At 32.7% G+C, this 23,437-nt stretch overlaps 1 protein-coding gene across 1 annotated transcript; it reads right to left on the bottom strand.

The window, feature by feature from the left end:
• Positions 1–5,020: 5,020 nt before the first annotated feature.
• On the bottom strand, positions 5,021–12,562 carry LOC140449605 (uncharacterized). The gene is made up of 2 exons (XM_072542826.1): positions 12,106–12,562; positions 5,021–6,336 (listed from the first exon to the last, which is right to left on the bottom strand). Exons 1-2 carry the CDS (start codon positions 12,373–12,375, stop codon positions 5,152–5,154), a joined length of 1,455 nt encoding a protein of 484 aa, XP_072398927.1. The 5' UTR covers positions 12,376–12,562; the 3' UTR covers positions 5,021–5,151.
• Between the last annotated feature and the right edge of the window lie 10,875 nt (positions 12,563–23,437).

Raw genomic sequence — 23,437 nt, 5'->3', positions numbered from 1 at the left:
GGCCGAAGTTAAAAGAAACGTTGCTCGAAATAATACAACTTTTAAATTGTCAGATGTTACTATTCTTTTTCATAAATCAATATCCGAAGTAACGACTGAACATTGGCAAAAATGTATTAATCACGTTATGGATATTGAGAAAATATCTTTTTATTTTAAACCAGTATTGGGTTGGATTAATTACTTTGTTCTAAATATCCAAATAAATTTAACGCAAACTTTTCTTTTAAGATTACGTTTTAGTTAGAAGATGTGCACGCCTATGTATTTCGAGGTGCGAAGATTAGTATTCTGAAAATTTACTCCAGCTTATTCTTCAAATATACTATAGTAATAACACTAATTGATTAGACTGAACAGAATTTATTGTAAAATAAGAATACCTATATAAGTACCTAATTATCCCATACAACTAAACAGTATGATCAAATATTTACATTTTATGAACACAAATGCTCATAAGTATTAAAACTTTCTATTTTATCCCTGATAAGTTTTATGTTATTGTAATCAGGAAAAAACAGAGAATTCATTTTTTAAATTAAATACAGGGTGTGTTATTAAAAAACCACAACTGGTTTAAGGTGTTAGAATTGGAAAAACTTCAAATTCCTCTCCTAACAAGTGATGTAGTACCAATAAGTGCTCCCTTTCTTAATTTAATGTCTGTTTTGTCCTCTTAATTGTGTTCTGTTTTTCCCTAGGTAATTGTCTTTGACTGTCCTTAAGTGTTTTAATTTTTAGTAATTTTAATATATCTGACATCACAATTTTCTGCCAAAACAGATACCAAATTCAATTTATCAAAATTTGATAAAAAACAGTTGCACACCCACAAAATTGTACATCAAACTTCATTCATTGTCATATACCTATCCTTTTAATTTAAAAAATCCAATAAATTAACACACATTTCTAAAATATATCTATGGAATAAATGTAAATAACTTTTAAAAATTTAATAATAAAAACGTCACTTTCATTTAACAAAGAATTACATAATACCTTATTCCTATTTCATTTATTAATATCTCCCCTCAAGAACTTCCCCGCTAATTATCAAACAGTTACAATAAAACAGATAATCACCCATCATCAGCAATCCAGGATAGTTTGAACTATGTTTCACGAATCAATAATTAATAATTCTTGTACCGACATCATTTAATTTACCTGGTACCATTAGACCTGAAGATGCTTAGCAAAGTGTAGTAAGCGAAACCGGTCGTTTTGGTGGTAAAATTAAATTGATTGTGAGTAAGTCTTATTTTATTTCTTTTTACCTATTTGTATATGCTATTCTACACTTGCGCTTCCACAGTTTTATAGCCTGTTCTAGATAAATTTTAAATAATGTCAAGAAGAGACAGCAGCCCTGCTTAAGGCCTTTATTCATTTGGAATCCACTTGGCAGATTATTTCCAACCTTTACCTTCGAGTTAGCATTAGCGTACAGTTCCTTCGTCGCATTTATTAAATTCATGCTTGTGTTTGTTTCCTCTAACGCTTCCCATAGTTTGAAATATGGTACGCTATCATAAGCCTTTCGTAGGTCTACATACAATAAATGTACTTCTTGATTAGCTATTTTCTTTTCAATAATCTGTGTAATGCAAAACAAATGGTCAACAGTAGATCAACCTGCCCTAAATCCTGCCTGTTCCTCAGCCTATAAGTATTTATATTCGCTTTCTATTCTGTTTTTAATTACTTTTCCGTATATTCTACTGATCAAGTTTGTCACGGCAATGAATCTGTAATTGTCACAATGTGACACACACACACTATATTTAGGTAATTTCGGAAGAAGATATTTTTTAAACCATGATTTAAAAATTGAACTTTCCATATACTCATGGTAATCTAGAGACGCGTCTTTAATTTTTTTTGCAGATATTAATAATAAATCGTCGATCCATCCATTTTCTCCACTGCAGTTTAAAATTATAATTATTTGTCCTTTATTGGGCAGTACTATATTAGAACACTTTTTGTTATTATTCGTCTAACTTTGTTTTGACAGTATCATGAGTATCATACCACGTCTCATCTAAATAAACAATATTTCGTTTCATTTTTCGATACTAAGTTATCTGTCTGATATAATTATTTCTTAAAGAAATTATTCTAGTACTTTCCGTTAGCGCCTGGCGCTTGTTTAAAGTTTTGTACTTAAAATTATTGGCTTTAAGAAATAATCGAAGTGTTGTTGCTGAACATGAAAGAATGTCCTTTCGACCCAATTCACTTCGAAGGCTTTCAATAGTTGGAAAAATATTAGCGGCATACATTTCTTATCTTGTTCTGGTTATAAGTTCAATTAAGTGCGGTTTGTCTGAATTTGCCACAATTCTTTCTCCTCTGTCTAGAAAAAAATGTTTCTCCTATAATCTTGTAGCAGGTTTATTTGGTCACTCTGTTTAGAAAACATGTTTTATAACCTCGTTAACCTTTTCTGGATGGTGCTAGAAAGGTCACCAATGGAGACACTGCGGACGGCAGCCAGATGGTTGAAGGAGAGCGAGTCGTGGGTTCGAAACTAGCTTTTGGAACCAGGAATGGGTCAAACGGACGAAATAAGTAAAGATAGGATAAGAGATATTGAAAAAGATACAGAAATAAACAAAAAGATAGATGGATAAAATTACCAAAGATAAGATAAGATAGGGAACAGGGCGCCACTTAATTTTTTGGGGTTTAAGGAGAAAATTAAGAAACCTTAGAAAAGAAAAGAAATAAAGAAAGATATTTTGGTTCTGAGACCAAATATAAGGAAAGATCTCAACAGTTAGTTATTCAATAAATTTGGTCAACAATCTACATAAACAAATAATAAATATATTAGGTGGACTCCGTCCATCTAATTACCTACGAAACTTAATCGGCCTGATCTTTCTACTGGTCAAAGGTATAGTAATATTTAAAGGTAAAAAGCAAATATTCAGTTATGGTTATATCAGGAAACCTTGTTAGGAGTCGACAAATAAAATTCATTCATAAAACAAAAACAATATATTCAACGACAAAATGATCGGTAGCTGAATATACACACAAGATAAAAATACACCATCAACTATGAAATGGGGGTATACATATAAAAATAAGCAGTAATATAATTAGAAAATACCTTTACAAAGATATGTAATACAATCATGCACAAATAAAGTTTTGGCGTATCTCGAGATATTACAGCAAAAAAAATGAATAAACATTATAACAAACACAAAAGATAACAAAAATTAACCAAATCTAAATTGTTAAATTAAAAATCAAAATCTAAATTTACAAAAATACAAAAAGGTTACTGAAATGAAAACATAAAAATTTAACCAAACCGCACTTGGTTAAATCGATTAGCTATCTCGTACTAATATTTAATGATAAACTGAGACTTAAATGTTCATAATTATTACTTATTGAAATTTCTTAGTAGCTGATGGAATTTGGTTCGTAACAAAAAAATATAGAATGTTCTTTAAATTGAATGCAAAATTCAGTAGCTACTCTCAACTACAGGTGAAGACATGAATGAACTTTGATTCGCCCAGATGATTTCAGATAATATGATACCATACCATATTACTCGCCCAGATAAGTGGAGAGACTAAGACTATGAGTAACTTACAGTAATTCCTGACGAATGCTGCATTAATTCACTGAAGTTAATACTATACTTGTATTAAACACTGAATTTAAAAAACATTAAAGGTACTTTATAACTATATTTAATCTAATATAGTATAAGATAAAAACTCAAATAAACAAGTGTACACACACTTATAAAGAAAATGCACAGATACGGTAAGGTAGCAGATACGATAATATGAGCAAAGCGTCTCACGAGAAATAACTCTTTTCTTAACGAGTGCCCACTCAGAAGTAACTTGGTTTCTCTAAAATTTTACCAAACCACCTCCAAAAAAAAAGAAGGGATATCTCCCACTCAGAAATCATGGGACAGTATCCATTTCTTAGAAGATAAAATTCTAACGACATCGGAAAGTTCGAGATAATTAACGGTAATAGTAATTGGACGTGATAAAATATAAATCTTCTAGATTGGGTCTTTACAGAAAAATTACTATACGAGCCTTCACCAAAAAGCATTAGTTCCTTTCATACTCCGGATTAAGACGGAAAGGATTAAAAACCTTTCGGATGCAAGGAAATTCCGTGCATTCAATAAAATTTTGAAGATGGTAAACCGAACATTAGCGTATCATCACGGGGGTAAAAGGAATAAAAATAATTAATATTTTAATTATATAAAAAAATGTTACAGTTTCTACAATTTCCTCTGATTGATACAATTCAGAACACAGTCCTTCATAGAGATGTTTCAGTATACATTTGGCATTATCAGAGAGGTATTGAACATGTCGCTTAAGTTTTACTACACAGCTTTGTAAATCTTCCAATTTATTAGAAAGTTCCACTGGCACTTCAGCTGCAGAATTATTATCACACTACAGACGCCATATTTTAAAAGTATCTTCGTAAAATGGTAAAAGAAGCTTAGGAAGAACACTGATGAAGCCACAACCAAATTCACTTGCAGTTCTCTTTTTGAGTTTAACTGAACGCTGTGGTAGTTATGGTTATACTAAAAATATTCTTGTTTGGCAAAATCTGAATTCACTTGTTTAAAAATAAAATATACCTACCTACCCCAGTATACACCACTGGGCGGTCAAAACGTGATTTTTCTGATGTGAACTCCTTTATGGTTTTAGTCGCTCAGGCAAATATTGTTATATCTTACCCGAAGGGTGCGTAAGTCTGCCGATACTAGAAAACTCATTACGATTTGTCTTAAAAGCTATATTTGATGTTCATTGGCTCTTGGTCCACGTGGACTGTTCAAAAGTTCGATGAAAACTTCAACTGGGTGACTGTCCATATTTTTAACCATAATACCAGGCACATCTGAATGTTAATATCGAGTGGACTCTTAAAACTTTGTATTATTATACATCTCAGTCATTGATAAGTTTGCAGTTAATAACTGCTCCTGGTAGAGTACTTTTATTTTAATTTTTATTGCCTGCTTTTATTACAGATAAATATATTTTTACACAGTCTCACCGAAATACGAGGCGACTATACTTACACGTGAGTTCACACACTTGCGATCAGTAAATACTATTTAGTTTAATTAAATACATTAGATAATACAAAAACTTTTACAAATATTCCACGGTTTAAATCAACTAAAGAATTATTCAGAATTGCATTGTAATCATTGTTAAAAAATATAGCATATGGTTTCAATGTTGTTTCTTTTTTATCATTGTCAGTTTTCGTTACTAGTTCCGCCTGAATATTGTCCGAACAAATAAAATGTCCTGAACGAGTTATATGTAAAAATACAATATACTTTTCTACAAACACATAACAGCTTGAACTATTTAAAGTTAGTTTAAAGGGAGACAAAAATGCCAAACAATTATGAATTTTCAAATGTTCGATCATTTTGTCAGCAGTTCCTTTTTCACAACAATTTTTTATCGGGCAACTAAATTGTCTAGCTAGTTTACAGTTTATTGTATGGGATAATACTCTATCCAAAGGTTTAAAATCGCTACAACAAGTACTGCAATTCCACATGGAAAACTTCATTTTATCAATTATTTCGTTGGAAAATCTTCTTTCAAAATAGTGACTATACATAGACTTGAGCCACTGATAACAATTATAACATATACAATTATTGTCCTTGTCAATAAAACAAGTATTAACTTTAAGTGTAGACACTAACAAAAAGCAATACACTTCGCATTCGATACATTTTAGATTGACTTCTGTTTGGTATTCCTTAATTTGATTTCCGTGTAGAAGCATTTTTGCTAAAGGATTTTGCTTTTTGGGCACAGGTTTTACTACAGAATTACTAACTTCGGATGACGCCAAGACCTTTAGATTGCGATCAAATAATTTAAATTTAATGTGTATCAAGTTTGACATATGTGATATATCCACAACAAAAAAATCATTATTACATGATTTTGGGTTCATTACAATATCAAATTCTTTTTTTTCACTGCTTAAAGTAAATTGATGGTAGATATTTTCAGCAAGTTTATAGCTCGCCATACAAACCAAACCTAATTTTATTGTATTTTCTGACTGACTATAGCTAATATACAGAAAAAACAAATTATCTTCTTCTTGATATATATAACCACTAGGCATTTCTAATAGATCATTCAAGTTGAAAACAAACGCAGGACAATCCAATATTGCATTTTTATGTTTGTAATGAAAGTGTCGAAGCATCAGAAAACTCGCCATTTCTTCATAACAAATTGGACACTTGTGAAGTTTTACCAAACATGCCTAAAAACATTTACCAATTTTAATTTTAAAATCAATAAACTTTTTATAAAAATAATTGTAATTCAAATTTTCAATCAAATGGAAGCACCATATATACTAAGTGACATAGAAATCCGAACACCCAGTTTAAATGATTTTATTTCAATAAAATTTGGTGTAATTTATTTATCTTACTGAAAAAAACAAGTGATAAAGTTTTTAGCCTTATCAGTTGGAGATTCCGGTTTTTATACTTTTTGTTATTAAAGTCACTAACAATCTAAAAATGAATATTTCAGCCGCAGTAAAGATCCAAATTTGGCGGATTGTGGTTCTTGACACTCTTTACGATTGGTTACGATGCCTAGTGTACGGAGACCTGTACGATTTCGTCAACTTAGTGAGTTTGATAGGGGCCGTATAATGGGACTTCGGGAAGCTGGACTTTATTTTCAAAAAGTTGAAGTTAGAGTGCAAAGAAGTGTAGATACCGTGGTTAGGTAGTGTCAGGCATGGCTTCAAGAAGGCCGTACGCAAAGAGCAAGGGGCACTGGACGCCGCTGTAGAACAACAGACCGTGAAGATCGCCGCCTAAGATTATTGGCCTTAGAAGACTGTTTCTCCACTACCAGCTCCACTGCAAATGAATGATTTGCAGAACACGGAAGACCTATTGGCATGCGAAGTGTTTACCAACGAATGAGAAGTTTTGGCCTATTTTCATACCGACCACACTGGGTCCTCCCTTTAACTCCAGAATACCCTATCTTGACACCCTGAAAAATCCAACTTTCCAACAAGATAATACCCGACCACATGTTGCAAGAGTCACAATAGACTTCTTTCAATATAATGATGTCACATTGTTAGCATGGCCACCAAGATGTCTTGACTTATCCCCAATTGAGCACATGTGGGATATGATGGGTAGGAGATTGCTCAATTTGCAACGTCCTCCTCAGACTCTACAAGCACTTCGAGAGGAGTTGATGGTTGCCTGGAATGAGATACCCCAAAAGGACATTGATCACCTGATCAGAAGCATGCCTAGGCACGTTAGAGAATGCGTAACACATCGAGGTGCATTAACACATCATTAAAGGTAAAAGGGCTTTAAAGCAATGCAATCATTTTGAAATTTTAATCATTTACTTATTATGCTTTATTAAGTACTTATACAAAATTTTATTAAAATAAAATCATTTAAACTGGGTGTTCGGATTTCTATGTCACTTAGTATATTAATTAAGTTTTTATAGCCCTTAATACTGCTACGTTTTTCTGTGAGTTCAGAAAGTAAGTCAAGTACACGTAGTTTAACATGTTTATTTAACTCACTACAAAAAACTCAATAATGATAACTATAATTTGTTTCAAGTTAAGAAAATAACATTGCGCTTATGGAGATCAGTGTTGCCAAAACTCTCAGGCACGTGTTGCTATTAGATGGTCGATATATGATTCATTCTCATCAGAGCCGTATTCAGCACTGTGTAGGTGTAGTTAATTAATTTCACTAATAAAAGGTAATAATACTTGTTTCTTTAATTGACAGATATAGGTATGTAACTATTGTTACGATAGATAATGACCCGTCATATGACTCACAACTGTAAACATATTTATTACTAATATCCTTCTCATTCAATTCTTCTCTAGATCATACACCAGCCGGCAGAAACCCCAGGTAATAGCCGATGGGTCCCCTGCGCTAAAAAACCTGTTTACATTCGATGGAATTCCGTTCTATCGGAGAAAGTCATCGATCCTTCTAGATAACGGATATTTAGTATATATGGGACATTTTATGTAGAGAGAGTTCAGTTTTTGAATAACAGTTAGTTTTTTAATATCGAGTTAGTTTGAGTCCGAAAATGTAATTGTAGGGGAAATGCGGGTATTACCACCCAGCGGCAAATACCGCCCACTCTATACAATATGTTAAACATAGAGAAATAGTAACTTTGAAAACGTTGAAGTGACGTCACGATATGACCGAGGGAAGCGAGCAACAAGATCGCCAGCCATAAGCACGTTTAGTAGTAATGTAACTTATTTTTATACTTAATTTATTGATTTTTTTATTAATTAGTGACCGGTCCTCATATATATGGATCGAAACAAATTCTTTCAATATTTTGAGAAATAACGATTAACAATTGTTTTGCTTATAATATGGCGATGGCGGGTAATTTCGCCCAACTTGGGCGGTATTACCCTCCACTGAGCGGTATTAAACATTAATTTATACATTTTTAATTTAGGATAAAGAATGCCAAAGGCAACGGTGAATTCACGGAAAAAGGTAACTTGGAGTGCAGAACAACTTCAGGAAGCTATAAATGCAGTTAGAAACGGAAAGGGAAAAAGGCAAAGTGCAAGAGAGTTTGGTAATATAGGATTTTTATTTTTTAATCCATTTTCTAATGTTCTTTTTTCAGGTATCCCATATTCTACATTAAAAGATAGACTAAATTCCAACAATGCTTGTGCAACACAGCTAGGTCGTAATCCTATATTTTCCAGTGAACAAGAACAGCAAGTGGCTGATCGCTGCATCTATCTGGCGAAGATGTTCTATGGTCTAACGGCCACTGATTTACGAAGAATCGTCTACGAGTTTGCGGTTAAAAATAATATTAAAAACTGCTTCAACGATGACAAAAAAATGGCCGGTAAAGACTAGCTTCAAGCTTTCTTAAAACGGCATCCAAATCTTAGTTTGAGGAAACCCGAGGCAACCAGTTTAGGGAGAATTTCGGATGTTAATGGGAAAAGCTGGCAGTTGGGAGAGAGGTCGAAATATAACTGTGTGCTGCTCAGTAAGTGCATCAGGGATATATATACCACCGATGTTTATTTATCCTAGAATCCGAATGTCGGATCAGCTCAAACGCAATGGACCGGTAGGTGCCATATATGGATGCTCGGCCAAAGGCTGGATGAATGAAGATTTATTCTTGATTTGGCTTAAGTATTTTAATAAACACGCATCTACTTCTAAGGATAACCCAGCATTGCTGTTGCTTGATAATCACAGCAGTCATTGTTCTTTATCTGCATATGAATTTTGCCGTGAAAATGGGATCATTATGTTATCGTTTCCGCCCCACACGTCCCATAAGCTACAGCCACTAGATCTGACATTCTTTGGGCCGCTAAAATCTGCCTATTCAAGTGAATGTTCTCTCTATGTGAGACAAAATGTTCACCAAAAAATAACACCATTTGATATATCGGAAATTTTCAATCAAGCATTCGTTCATGTAGCCACCATGGAAAAAGCTCAAAAAGGCTTTGAAATAAGTGGTATTGTTCCATATAGACCGAATATTTTCACGGATGAAGATTTTTTGCCTTCCACCATTTCTAACATTCCCACTGTCGAACTACAACTTCCTGAAGCTGATATTACTCCCTATACCTCCAAACCAAATCGAGTACCTTGAAAAGATGCAGTCTTGGAAATAAATGAACCTGATGTTATTCCAAGTACATCAAAAGTCATCGAAGCTCAGGCAAATGTCGCTCCTTCATCATCAAAATCGGAGCTTATAAACGAGAGACAAGGAAATATATCTATTGAACAAATGACACCGTTGTGCGTAGTGAATGAAAATAAATTAAAAAAGAGGGGTAGAAAATTAGGCATTTCAAAGATTTTGACGGCAACTCCAGAAAAAATAGAACTGGAGCAGAAAGAGAATAGAAAATTACAGAAGAAAGGAAAGCAAAAACTTCCTGTCAAAAACATCAGCAAAAAGGTAAAACGCGCCACGAGGAAAGTCAAGTTTGACGATAGTTCTTCAAGTGCTTCATCCCACGATGAAATGGAAATTTGCAACGATCATAGTTCCGATGATCCCAACAGCGACATAGAAGAAGAATGCATGTATTGTGGTGAATATGGAAAATCTGAAATGTGGTACAGATGAGGAGTTTGCCGTAAATGGGCGCATAAGGAATGCAGTGGTTACGATAATCACAAAACTTTTGTATGCGATTATTGCAAATAGAGTGTAGTTTTAAATGTTTTTATATTCGTTTTTTTAATTAAGTAATTCTTTGAATATGTTTTTTTTTACATAATAAATATACAGATGTTGTTTGTGAGCAAATAATTATTTTGTGTTTGATTTTCATATAATGTAACCCTGGGCGGTATTATACCATCACTGGGCGCAATTACCCGCATGGTCGGATAATTCCGCCCGAGTGTAGGTTTGTGAATATAAATGTAATACTCCGCAAAATAAAATAAATCAACACTTTCAGGCTTAAATAATTAGAAGTCGATAACATGACTGTATTTTGACAGTTGAAATTCTGTTTCAAGACTTATAGTTTTTGTTTAATTCAACAAATTGCTTAAGTGGGCGGCAATACCCGCACTTCCCTTACGCGGAGATAAATGTAAATAAATATTGTGAAATAAATTAGTAATAAAGACTTTAATAAATTTGTAAGTGTTATAAATAGAACCTATATTAATAAATAAAAACAATAAATTAGACTAATGAGAATATTATAATATTATAGGTCTAATAAAAAATAGTTAAATTTTACTATTGTTTAACATTACATATTTATTAACGTTTTAGATAAGATGTAACTAAAAAGAAAACAAGTGCAACTTTGTTGACTTTTGACCTGGGTAATAATCCAATTGTTGCAAATACTTTTGCCTCAAATGAAGCAGCACCATGTTCAAGTTCAGTTCAAGATACAGATAAACATGATTCAAATAATACTTCAACTTGCTTACCACAAATACTGCAGCTAGCTCAGATGACGCTCCCGTACTACGAAGGTCCCAACGGGTGATAAAAAAGCCTGTAAGGCTGGACTTGTAAGTATTATGTTTTTGTTTTTAATTTATTACAAGTTTAGCATTTCCTTACGAGGAGGGGAGTTTTCATATACTTGACATTTTCGTAGTTCTATGACATGAGACACTTGGACGTTGACAGATGTCATGGCACGTTACTCACTTCATTACTTACGGAGTTACGTTATGTAGGTTACCACACACATGTTTTTAATTAGTGAAATAAAGGAACATAAAATACATTTAACACCATTTTCATTACATTACACATATCTATACAACACCCATATTGGGGCAAATTGTGACTATACATATTTGTAAAACTATTTACATACTATAAGGTATTGCTTAAATAATGATTCGCAATTAAAAATAGTACCTCACTAAAATAATATAATAAACCATAAAATTACGAAAAAAATGTTAAAAATTATTGTTTCCAAAGCGGCACAACTAGCTCCGGTCTACCCTAATCAAATATCGGAATTAAAATAATCACGAGCCAAGCAAATGGATTTTACCCGACTATCAGTTATCTGATAACGTAAAAGAAAATATGTCAAAAAGTTTAAGTCAGAACGAAAAAGTATTTAATCTGTTGCTTCTCAAAATTCACAAAATGTTTTAAAAGAAAACAAATCGATTAAGTAAACGTTGATGGTTCTCGTTATAGCCGTATTTTATAAATATTTATCAAATTATCTTTTAAAATAATATTTATTTGACTAAAAAACGATATTTAAGTATGTGTAGACGATTTAAGTATGAACTCTCATCCACTTATATAATTATTACGGCCTAAATTTATTGTGTATTATTTTGTGTGTGTATTTATATTGTGTATTGTGTAATACCTTGTGCATGTGATGACAAAACCCTATCGAATTATACTGTTGTGTTTGGAAAGAAAACAAACTAGAAAAAGACGCAACAGTTCCTCTTGAAATTTATATAAATCTTACCTGTTCATGATCCCACACCTGAGAATATTTTAACAATTCTCGACAACCATCAAATCTGTTAACACATTTAAATAAAATGTTTTCAGCAATTGCTCCATATAGTGATTCTACCCCTTCTGATTTATGAGTTGATTGTTCCTCATTATTATCACATCTTCCACACTGTATAAGCCTGTTTGGATAAACTTTTACGGGTTTCACCGATAAATATTTGTGACAAAAACTGCAAAGTAAAGTTTCTAATATATTGTCTGGAATTATAAACAACATTGTAGTACTTATGGTAGAGTTTATGAAACAAAAAGATTTGTATAGTATTTATAAAGTCAGTTGAAACACCCAAAAAACTGGTTGCGGACAAACATTAAAAGAATAATATCATATTACCAGACATGGGCGCATCATTTATTTTTATATTCAAATATAGATTAATGAAGAACAGAATAAAGACAATTTTAATTTACTTAAAACTGTCGTAAAGTACATAAGTGTATAAAAAGTTTTTAATATGTCATATTTAGCAACAAAAATAATTTATATATAATGGCAATAGGCCATATTGACAGTATAATGATTTAAAACAGTTATTATACTTCGTAAAATAATAAACATTTTAGCTGTACAGCACTGGCATGAATCAACAGCGTTTCTTATCTGTACACCATCGCCGCCGGCTGGAACCAAACCTCCAAGTAGTCCGTTAAATATTGGTGATTTTGAATAACATATCATTGTCCAATATTTATTTGATGGGATGTATCTTTCATTCTCTTTTTCTTCTATCTCTTTCCTATGAAGTACGGGGATTGTTCAAATACGTTTGAAACATTGACGCGTGTTATTTATACTTTAACTTGATTACCGGTAAATGTAATATTGAACTGCCCTTATAAATCTCGTCCGAGTGAAATGTTTCAACTGACTTTATAAATACTATACTATCTCCGTCTACCCAACAGACGGAGTTATCACGTGAATACCATGTGAACTCATGAAATATTATAATCATTCCTACAAACAGTCAAACTAGTCAGAATTCGTGGCAAACAGTTGATCAGTGAGAGAACAAGAATACTGTCATTAGTGCTATCCTCCCTACTCGTGCTGGTCGACTATTCGTTCATAGTTTTGGACGGTTTGGCCGCTCGTTCGTAGAAACCTATTGATACTGCCATGTTCGCATTAAACCAATGACGTACCAGAAAAATAAAATAAAAAGTTATTATACAGACAAAAATTAAAATGAACGATTATTTTATAAAAACATGTTATGTACATCGTAATAAAAAAAAACGTAAATTTCAATAGGATTAATTGGGAGCGTTATAAAATCTTAAGATACCGCTAAAATGTAAGTAACGCAAGCTTGACTGTACGGGAAATATATATAGCGTTAATTTTAAACATTTTTTAACATTTGGCGTAGAAGTGGACAATTCAATTTTAAAATATAACTTTAAAATATAACCTCAATCTGACACTATAACTTAAAAATTTTTAATGCAATACAAAAATAAAAGAAGTTCCTTAAAAAGTAAACAATAAAACCTTGAAGTGTCTTTAACAAATGGGGAGAAATGGGAATCAAAATACTATAGGCTAACTTTAGGCAATGTGGACATTATACACATGTAAATGTAAATGTGTAGGTGATGGTAGCTTACCCCATTTGTACAACATATACGCAACTACGCAACATCGACCATGTTGAGTTCTGATGCTTTTAAGTGTCTTAAGTGCCAGGTCTTACGTGGTAGGTCAAATCCAGGAGGTGTCTCTGTGATGCAAGGTATAACTGTATTTGGTTGAGGTTCCGACCATTCATGGATCCATGTGGTGATCATGTTGAACTCGGTAGTTGCAGCTAATTCTGAGGTTTGTATTGGAGATTTTCTGGAGCGCAGTCGACCTTGGTTTGCATCTTTTATATAGTTATGAATCGGCAGCGCCATGTTGCTAAGGATCTTCGTATATTCTTTGGTCAGCAGATTGCTAGCCAATGGGTTGGTTTAGGTTTGATTACTCCAGCTATCATTCTCATGCTGTTATTGAGCTGGATATCAATCTTTTGAACGTAAGTACTGTCCATATTGGTATGCAATATTTAGCTATAGAATAAACAAGAGTTAAGCCTGAAGACGTGAGTCTGGATAAAGATGCCTCCATTTTGTGCCGCAGAGCTTCTGAATTATGTTATTTTTGGTTTTTAGTTTTTTAGCAACTGTACTTAAATGTTTTCTAAAGCTTACCGTTCTGCCCAAAACCACGCCTAGGTATTTTGGATGTTTATTGTGGTTGAGTCATGTGTTATCAAAAGAACGTTAAGTAGTATTCTGGACTCCAGATTGCTGTTTAGGTGAAAGTAGGTTACTTCAGTTTTAGAGGCATTGGTGCAAAGTCTCCATTTTTGAAAGTAACGTTCCATAATTGCTAGGTCTTGCGTCAGAATCTCTTCAGCTTCTTTTGTGATTTTCTTGTTGTTAATAAAGCCCAGTCATCAGCATAGCCAAACTTTGTTGATGTTGTCGGAATGTCTGCGATATATTTTTGAGTTTTTTGGGGGTGCTTATTTCGTATCCCATAGTTACTTGAAATACTTTTTCAAGTAACTATGGGATAACTATATTTTTCTATAATTTTCTATTAGTCTAGCGGTGAATTTGCAAGGCAGAGTACGTAAGAGTCTATAAATCATTCCTTCTGGTCAGACTGTGTTGAAAGCTGCAGATCATTGGGCTGATTCTTTTAAACATTACTGTTTTAAGTAGTTTATACTATAAGAATTATATTATAAGAAATTGGTCGATAGCTTTTTGGGTGATCAGCTGGTTTATCTGGTTTTAGTATTGCTATGAATTTTGAATGTTTAAATTCCCGTGAGATTCTGAATGCAATTGAGTATGTATTCGTGGTGGATGCCGTCGAAATCTGGGTCTTTTCCCGGTGAAACGTGGGATTTTAGTGGAATTTTAGTGTTTAAGGTAGTATTTTTTAAGTGTACTGTGTACTGATTGTTCCTTAAAAAAATCTAGGTAGATGTAGAAAAAATTTCATAGTTTTCCACGTTGAAATGTGAAGGAGTGATTGATTATAATAGTTCTACCCTGGTAATTTTACTGGAGGTTGCTTGGCGCGTCCCTGTTTCTTATAAAATAATTTATACATATTTATACTGCGTGATTACATCCACATTTAAATCCACAATACTTTTTTGACCAATATCTGTATTGGTATATGTACTTACCTAATTTCTTTACAAAACACAAAAATGTACAATACACAATATAAATCTTAACATATAAAATAAATACAATTAACACAATAACACAATACAAAGCACAACATTTCTTCAAAATACCTTAACGTACGCCCTTGTGTACAATACCCATAACTGACCCATACAACTTCTGAGAAGAAAGTAATTTGACAACGATCACGTGCAGATCATGCATTTTTATTACTCCGTCTTAATAATAGTGAATCACAAAAAACATAAATGTATAAAATATTTATCTACTCGTAATTTATGAGATAACTGGAGATTAGATTACAACCAGTTGCTAGTTGCAACGTACGAGTTAGGTCCAGGGCCCACGACGTAACTATTTTAAAACAACGGTTAAAAACTAATTTCAACTGTGTAATAATGTTTAGTACGGACTGTTGTATAGCCCGGTTACAGATAATTGAGAAATTTAAAGAGATAGACCAAGTGGTACCGAACAAAATATATAGAAATGTAATCATAACACCTAGACAAACGCAACGCAATACCAACGCCACGAGACCTCCGCCAAGACCACACAGACGGAAGCCAACAACACCATTTAGATTATAAGTTATTACCTTAAACCTTATAAATAGAGATACAAATAAAAAAGTACATTCATTCTTTAGAGTCACTTCACAGCTTAAAGTTCAACAGTAATAATTATTATTGTTAACATTTTATTTAAGTTTGTAACATTGTATAATTTCAAAAATAAAGTTTTTTTTTAACAAGTGTTCTAAGTGAGAAAATATAATTGGCGCTGCGAACAGGATCCCTACACAGAATTGCAGAATTCCTGGTCAACTTCAGTTGTTTGGTAGAGGACCCACGAACCGGAAAGAATGCAGAATAAACCAGCGACGCTGCTGATATTCCTATAAGTTTTTCCTTTATTTTATTTTCTTTTTATTTTACTTATGAGCACATTTTCTGAGTTAACTGAAACTGAATTTAATATTATCCTTAGTCAATCTAAAAGAAATCATCTGCGTGATAGAAGCCCTTTACATCGACTTCCTATTATCCAAGAAATTTCTCAGATTATAGAGGATAAAATGCCCATTTCAAATACCGATATTTCTAGCCTGTGTGCTACTATTCCCGAATACACAAGAGGTCAAAACTTATCTACATTTATTAGATCAGTAGATGCCCTAATTGAATTTTTAGCAGGCCAAAACCCTACTGAAGTCCAAGCTTTTGTACTAAATGCAAATATTATTTCGCGAATTAAAGGTGAGCCGAGAGACTACCTAAATTTTTCAAATAAATACGGCGACAGGAGATCCGAGGAAATCCTAGTCACTCAATTAACTACAACCGTGCAAAAACCACACGAAACATATGACGAATATTACCAACGAATAACTACCCATTTAAACGATTTATTACAACACATTTCCCTGCATAATAATGCAGAAACAGTGCTTTTTAAATCACCCTACTTTAAAAATTTAGCTTTAAAAACTTTTTGTACAGGTATAAACAACCCCTATTGCGAATACCTTTCGCACTTCCAACTCGATACACTAGACACAGCTTTACAGAAGTGTATAGCTTACGACAACCATCGAAATCAAGTCTCTTATATGAACTTTCTAAAAAATCAAAAAGTGAAACCAAAACCGACATATCAACCTAGACCAATACCACATAATACCAACACAAATTTCAATAGACAAATTCCGCAAAATTCTAACTCAAATTTTAATCAATCGTGTGTGTGTGTGTGTGTGTGTGTGTGTGTGTGTTTTATTGGCACTGGTTTTGACAACCAACTGGCCAGTCAATTTGTTTTGAGTTCTCTCTTTACACAAGATATTGTTAGTATTTAAATTTAAAACTATTGTAATGACAGTTAAGACATGGAATGTTAGAAACTTACTTACTAGTTTACTCTGATTTTGCTATTTTATTTTTTGTATCTTTTTTTTTATTTTTTTTTTTTATTTTTTTTTATTTTTTTTTTGTTTTTTTTTTACTTTTTTTTTACTTTTTTTTCTTTATTTTGTTTTATTTATTTTTTTTTTATTACTACGCTAAGACATAAACCCGATTCGACACCTCGGAGGTTTAGATCTTCTTAGTAACTTTTTTTTATTTTGTTCTCCATTTTTTTTATTCTTTATTATTTTTTCTATTGTCAGAGCTTTAATTTTAAGCAATTAATATGACCATATAAAATTTTATATACATCTAGATTCTTTGACTCTAAAAGATGTGTTAGATTAGAAGGTAATTGAACATTAACTTGAACTAGCTTGGTAAAAAAATTTGATATTTCAATAAAATGTAAAGGACATTCTAACAGCATATGTTGTAGATCAGCTAGCTCCCCACATATACATTCATTATTATTCGCCAGTCCTATTTTTCTTTTGTATACTGGAGTCATACAATGATTGCTTCTTATTCTACAAATAGTTTTGATGAAGCCTCTGTTGGAAACTTGTTTAAACCATGTCTTGACGGAAATTGTGGGTTGGATCCTTTTATAAAATTTGCCTTTGTCTGAATTGTTGTAGTGTCCCTGCCATTTTGTGCGTTTGAGAGACCTGATTACAGATATTAAATCACCCATAGGAAGTTGATAGGTTTGCAGAGTGGATTCTTTCATTGTTGCTTTTTTAGCCAGATCATCTACTATTTCGTTGTTTTTTATACCAATATGTGCTTTTATCCAGCACAATATGATATTTTTGCCCGATTTCAAAGCTTCACTATTCAGTGCTATGATGTCACTGATGATATAATTTTCTTCAAAATTATGTAAATTATATTTCAGTTTGTTTACATTGCTTTGGCAGTCTGTAAATATAACATAGTTTAGTTCTTTTTGATTCATACATATTTTGTAGGCTTCTTTGACTGCTATGAGTTCAGCTGTGAAAGTTGTCATTTTGTCGGGTAATCTGTTGTTTATCTTTATACTTTTTTGGGGGTAGAATATAGCATATCCAACTTTGCCGTCCATTTTTGAACCATCTGTATATAATTTTTGATAACTTCCAATGATGTTGTACATACTGAAGGTGATCTATTTTAGTAAGAAAATCTGTGGCAAGAATATTACTTAAATGGCAATTAAATGGAGATAAATAATCTTCATAGTTTAATTTTCGAGACAAGGTTTGTTCCATTTGGTGTATGTCGTCAATGTAACTAAAAACGTTGAGAAAACTTTCCACAACTAAAAGCTGCTTCTTTTTTTCCCAGTAATGATGAGTTAGGTATGTAGTGGTTAGTTGTACAATTTTATTCAACAACAGTTTATTGTTAACTGCCACTTTAACTATAAATTACTCACTTAAGAATTCTCTGCGTAATGAAAGTGGAGGTTCATTAAGCTCACATTCCATGACCAATATGGGAGTACTACGAAGATAACCAGTGCTTAACCTAAGTTCTTTATTTTTTATACTTTCGATTTTTTGGAGTACAGCGTTTGACGCTGAGCCATAAAATATAGATCCGTAATCTAGGATCGATCTCATTAAATTTCTGTATAGTAATATTGAGATGTTTGGGTCAGCTCCCCAGTTACTGACACTTACAGTCTTGATGATATTCATTGCGTTTTCCGTTCTTCGCAATATATAATTTGTGTGTTCTTTCCAATTTAATTTTGAGTCTAAGAATACGCCAAGAAATTTTATTGAAGTTTTATATTGAATTTTATAATTATCAAATTGTAGGTGGTTTATAATTTGGAGGAGAATATCGTTTTCTGGTAAAAGTAACAATGGTTGATTTACTCTCCGAGATTGTTAAATTCTTATCCGTCGCCCATTTTTTTATAATATTCAATCCTGATTTAAGGTACTCATTACATTTATCTATTGATTTATTTTCTACATAGATTGCAACATCATCAGCATACTGTAAGATTTTTATATGTTGAGGAAGTTTATTTTCTAAATCTGCAGTATACAGAATATATAATAGAGGACTCAACATGCTACCTTCTGGTAGTCCCAAAGATGTGTACCGTGTGTTAGACTTATCTCCATTTAATCTAACGTGTACTGATCGATTAACATACAAATTAATGATATTCCATGTTACAGTTTCAGGTATTCCTATTTCCAACATTTTCGCATATAGAATGTGGAGATTAACATTGTCATAAGCCCCTTTTATATCTAAAAACAAAGTACTAACTGCTTTCTTATAAGTAAAGGAACCATAAATGTCTATCAATAAGTGACTCAGGCTTTCTTGTGTGGATTTACCTTTTCTAAAACCAAACTGAGTTTTTGGTAATAGGTCGTTCTTTTCTAACCAAAATTCCAGACGGTTTTTAATAAGTCTCTCATATGTTTTTTAAGTATACATGAAGACAGTCCTATTGGACGGTAAGAATCACAATTATTTAACGATTTTCCGGGTTTTAAGATCGGGAGAATAGTATAAACGTGCCACTCGTCAGGAATCTTTATGCGGCGTGACCAAATTTCATTGTATATATTCAGAAGTACAGTCTTACCAATTTTTGAAAGATTTGATAGCATCGGGTAATGGATTTCATCAGCACCTGGTGCTGAATTTGAATTTTTCTTTAACGAAAAGTAAAGTTCAGTGCCAGAAAATGGTTTGATTAAGAAGCGGATTTGTTCTGGATAGTCGTATTGCGCATTTACTTGTAGGTCAGGAATTACTAATTCTGCAGACAGTGGAGTGATATTTTGGTGGAACTCTTCTATCCATGAAGCTTCCGATAGTATTATAGGGACTTTGTTCTTAGTTTTTCTATTTTTTAGTCTATTAACTTTTGACCATACATCTTTAATAGGGACCGAGCTATTTAAGGACCTGACATAATCTCTCCAGCTATTTCTTTTAGCTTGTTTAGTGATCTTCTTCACGTGGGCATCATCTTTTTTATACTTAAGTAGGTTTTCTTGGTTTGGATGATCTTTGAATATACAAAAACTTTCCCGTCTTCTTCTGACTGCTTCCTCACATTCTAAATACCACCAGTATTTTCCTCTGGAAGTTGGTTTTTTTATTTTAAATTTGGGGATGCAGTAGGATGCAGTTGTATTTATATTGTGCAAAAATTTTTCATATGAATTTATATCTTCAGATTGAGAGAAGATATCTTAAGAAAATTGTTCATATAATTTCCAGTCGGCTTTCTTTAAATTCCACTTTTGTGAATACGGGTTATATATATGAGTTGGTTGATCCTCTAATTCGACCCTTATAAGTGCATGGTCTGAACCGAATAGGTCTTGAAGTGTTTTCCAAGTGATCAGATGACTTAAGTCAGGAGTACAAATGGTCAGATCTATTGCCGATTTTGAAAAGTTCCTAAAGAAAGTAGGAGAGCCATCATTTTTGTATATCAAATTGTTATCATCTATACAGTCCATTAAGATTTTGCCTTTTATATCTGTATGATTGTCCAAGCCCCAGGCAATGTGATGAGCATTGAAGTCGCCTCCTATTATGAATGGTCTCTCTATAGATGTTATAAAATTGTTCCACTGTTGTAACGATAACTTTTCTCCTGGGGGAACATACATCGATATAAATGTGACAGTGAATGATTTAAAATTAATTTTAATGGCTACTGTATTGATGTTTAATAATTTGACTTTCATGGTGACTTCCTCATAATACAGATTTGAGTTTATTAAAATTGCCGAGCCACCACCGACAGTTGCTGAAAAGCGGTCGTCTCTGACAATATTATATCCGTGAAAGTTAATATACTTTTCTGGTTTAAATCTAGTTTCTGATAATAATGCGATATCAACTTTCTGATCTTCTAGTAGGTGGAGAAGATTTTCTCTATTAGAGTTAGCCGATCTACAATTCCATTGACAAATTACCAAACTATTCATTATTATATGAGAGAGAACTTAAAACTGTTTGAATTAAATTTATTAAAACTGATTTTTCTGGGATTTCAAAATTTTTGTGATTCATATTAGAAATAATACTTATAACTATATTTGATATTAGTTCTGTTAATTCTTTAGGAGATTCATGTATTTTGGATCCTTGTTCTGCATTAAATGTAGATTGATTAGAAGATGAATTGAAAATGCCGCCAGGTCTGGTGGACATGGGGTTTAACTTTATTATTTTTTGATGTTCTATTGCTATTGGGTCTTGCGAGGAAGGGAGGGGTCGTTTGGATTTTGGAGGTTTTATTATTGTATATCTGTTTGAAACTGTAGGGTGGGCGAGCTGATTCGGGGGTGAAGGGGATGTGGACAATTGAGAAGAGGAATATGAAAAAGATGGAGCGTTCATAATTGGAATTTGATGTGAATTTATTGAGGAATTATTAGCTGTTATCGATGCATAGTTTACTTTAGGAAATAATTTAAGCGTTTCTTTAAAAGACAAGCTGTTTTCAGACATGTAATGTTTTATTTTTTTTTTTGGCGGTCGAATTCTGGACATATCTCCTATTCATTAGTGAAGTGTTCACCTTCACAGGAGAAACATTTTTTATTAAAGGGTGATAAAGAACAAGAATCGGAAGGGTGAGACTCATGACATTTAAGACATCTAGGGTTGCTTTTACATTGCTTACTCATGTGTCCATACCTATAACAGTTGTAGCAAATAATTACTTTTTGTTGGTATTTTTCTACATTATGTAAAACATGGTTAATTACGATATATTTTGGTATACTTTGATATTTGAATGATATAATTACCGATTTTGTAGGTTTAAAAACTACTTTATCATCTGTTACTATTTTTCTCTTTATTCTTTTCACATAATCCACCGAGAATTTACAATGGTGATCAAATTCTTTTATTTTTTCTTTAAGATATTCTTCCAATATATCTGATTCTATATTCCCTAACTACACCTAATTTAAATAATTGAAATTTCGGAATATCTGCAATTAGATTTTTTTGAATAAGCAATTTAGAAGTAATTAAGGTATTTGCACTAGCATAGTTTTTAAATGTTATTCTAATCCGGTTGCGTCCAATTGAATCAATTTTTTTAATATAATTATCAATTTCTGGGTGTACGGTAAATAATATTTCACCTATCTTAACTGCATTTAATTTGCCTGTAAAATTTTTATCATTGTTTTCAATAAAAATGTGAAATGGCCCTAAATCAGTTTTATCATATAAATATACAGGTCTGCTTTTTTCTATCTCACTAGAAGTTAATGAGTTAATTTGTTTATCGGTTTTTAAATGATTAATATTATTAAGACTACTTATCGAGTTTTCTAGCTGATGGGACGAAAATCCATGGGAACCATAACTGCAATCATCCATCGCATCCTGATCCCTTGGCATTTTATCGGGGGGCTCGCCCCCGTTGGAAGACTCCATAAATGGAGCCTTCGACGATCGCTTCGACGACTAAACTAGTACTAATGTATATATATTAAACTATAGTAATAGAATGTAACTGTGTTTAGGACTTCCTAAATCATAAAAATTCGCAGAGAACTTTAAAATGTGTAATTTAACTTGAGTTTATATCTAAAACTATCTGAAATTAAACTTTAAAATGCAGATAACTTTTAAGTTCGTATTTACACTTTGACGTTTATTTGACGTAAACTAAGAATAAAATAAACTAAATAAATAATAAAAGAAAAATGCGACACAATAGCACAGATTAGACAATAGGCTCAATATCAATCACAGACCACTACTATCTGTGATATCAATACCACAAACAAAAAATAAATAAATAAATAAAGGATGTTGTCTCTCGGTAAGGAAATGTCGCTGAATTGTCATAAGAATAAGGCGCGATATTTAAATATGTATGTTGGTGTTACCCACGGTTCGTAGACTTACTACGGTTACCTCTTCCGCCTAACCAATGAACATTAAGCCCGAAACTGTACTCTCGTGACGTAATCCTTCCCCTTCAACCAATCAACACTGCAATCGACCTGCCCTCTACATTCAGTTTCAATCGCGAATAAATGGGTTTTGTATTCTTGTGTACTCTGGTGACGTAACTCAAGCATCCCCACCCCAGTCGGAAGAGGCAACCGTAGTAAGTCTACGAACCGTGGGTTATACCATGCCCGGGTATCTCTTATGGGAGTGATAGTC

The sequence above is a fragment of the Diabrotica undecimpunctata genome, chromosome 9 (genome assembly GCF_040954645.1).
Source record: "Diabrotica undecimpunctata isolate CICGRU chromosome 9, icDiaUnde3, whole genome shotgun sequence".
Taxonomy (NCBI): domain Eukaryota; kingdom Metazoa; phylum Arthropoda; class Insecta; order Coleoptera; family Chrysomelidae; genus Diabrotica; species Diabrotica undecimpunctata.
The sequence above is the reverse complement of the archived record's forward strand: the minus strand, read 5'-3'. Positions and strand labels throughout refer to the sequence as shown.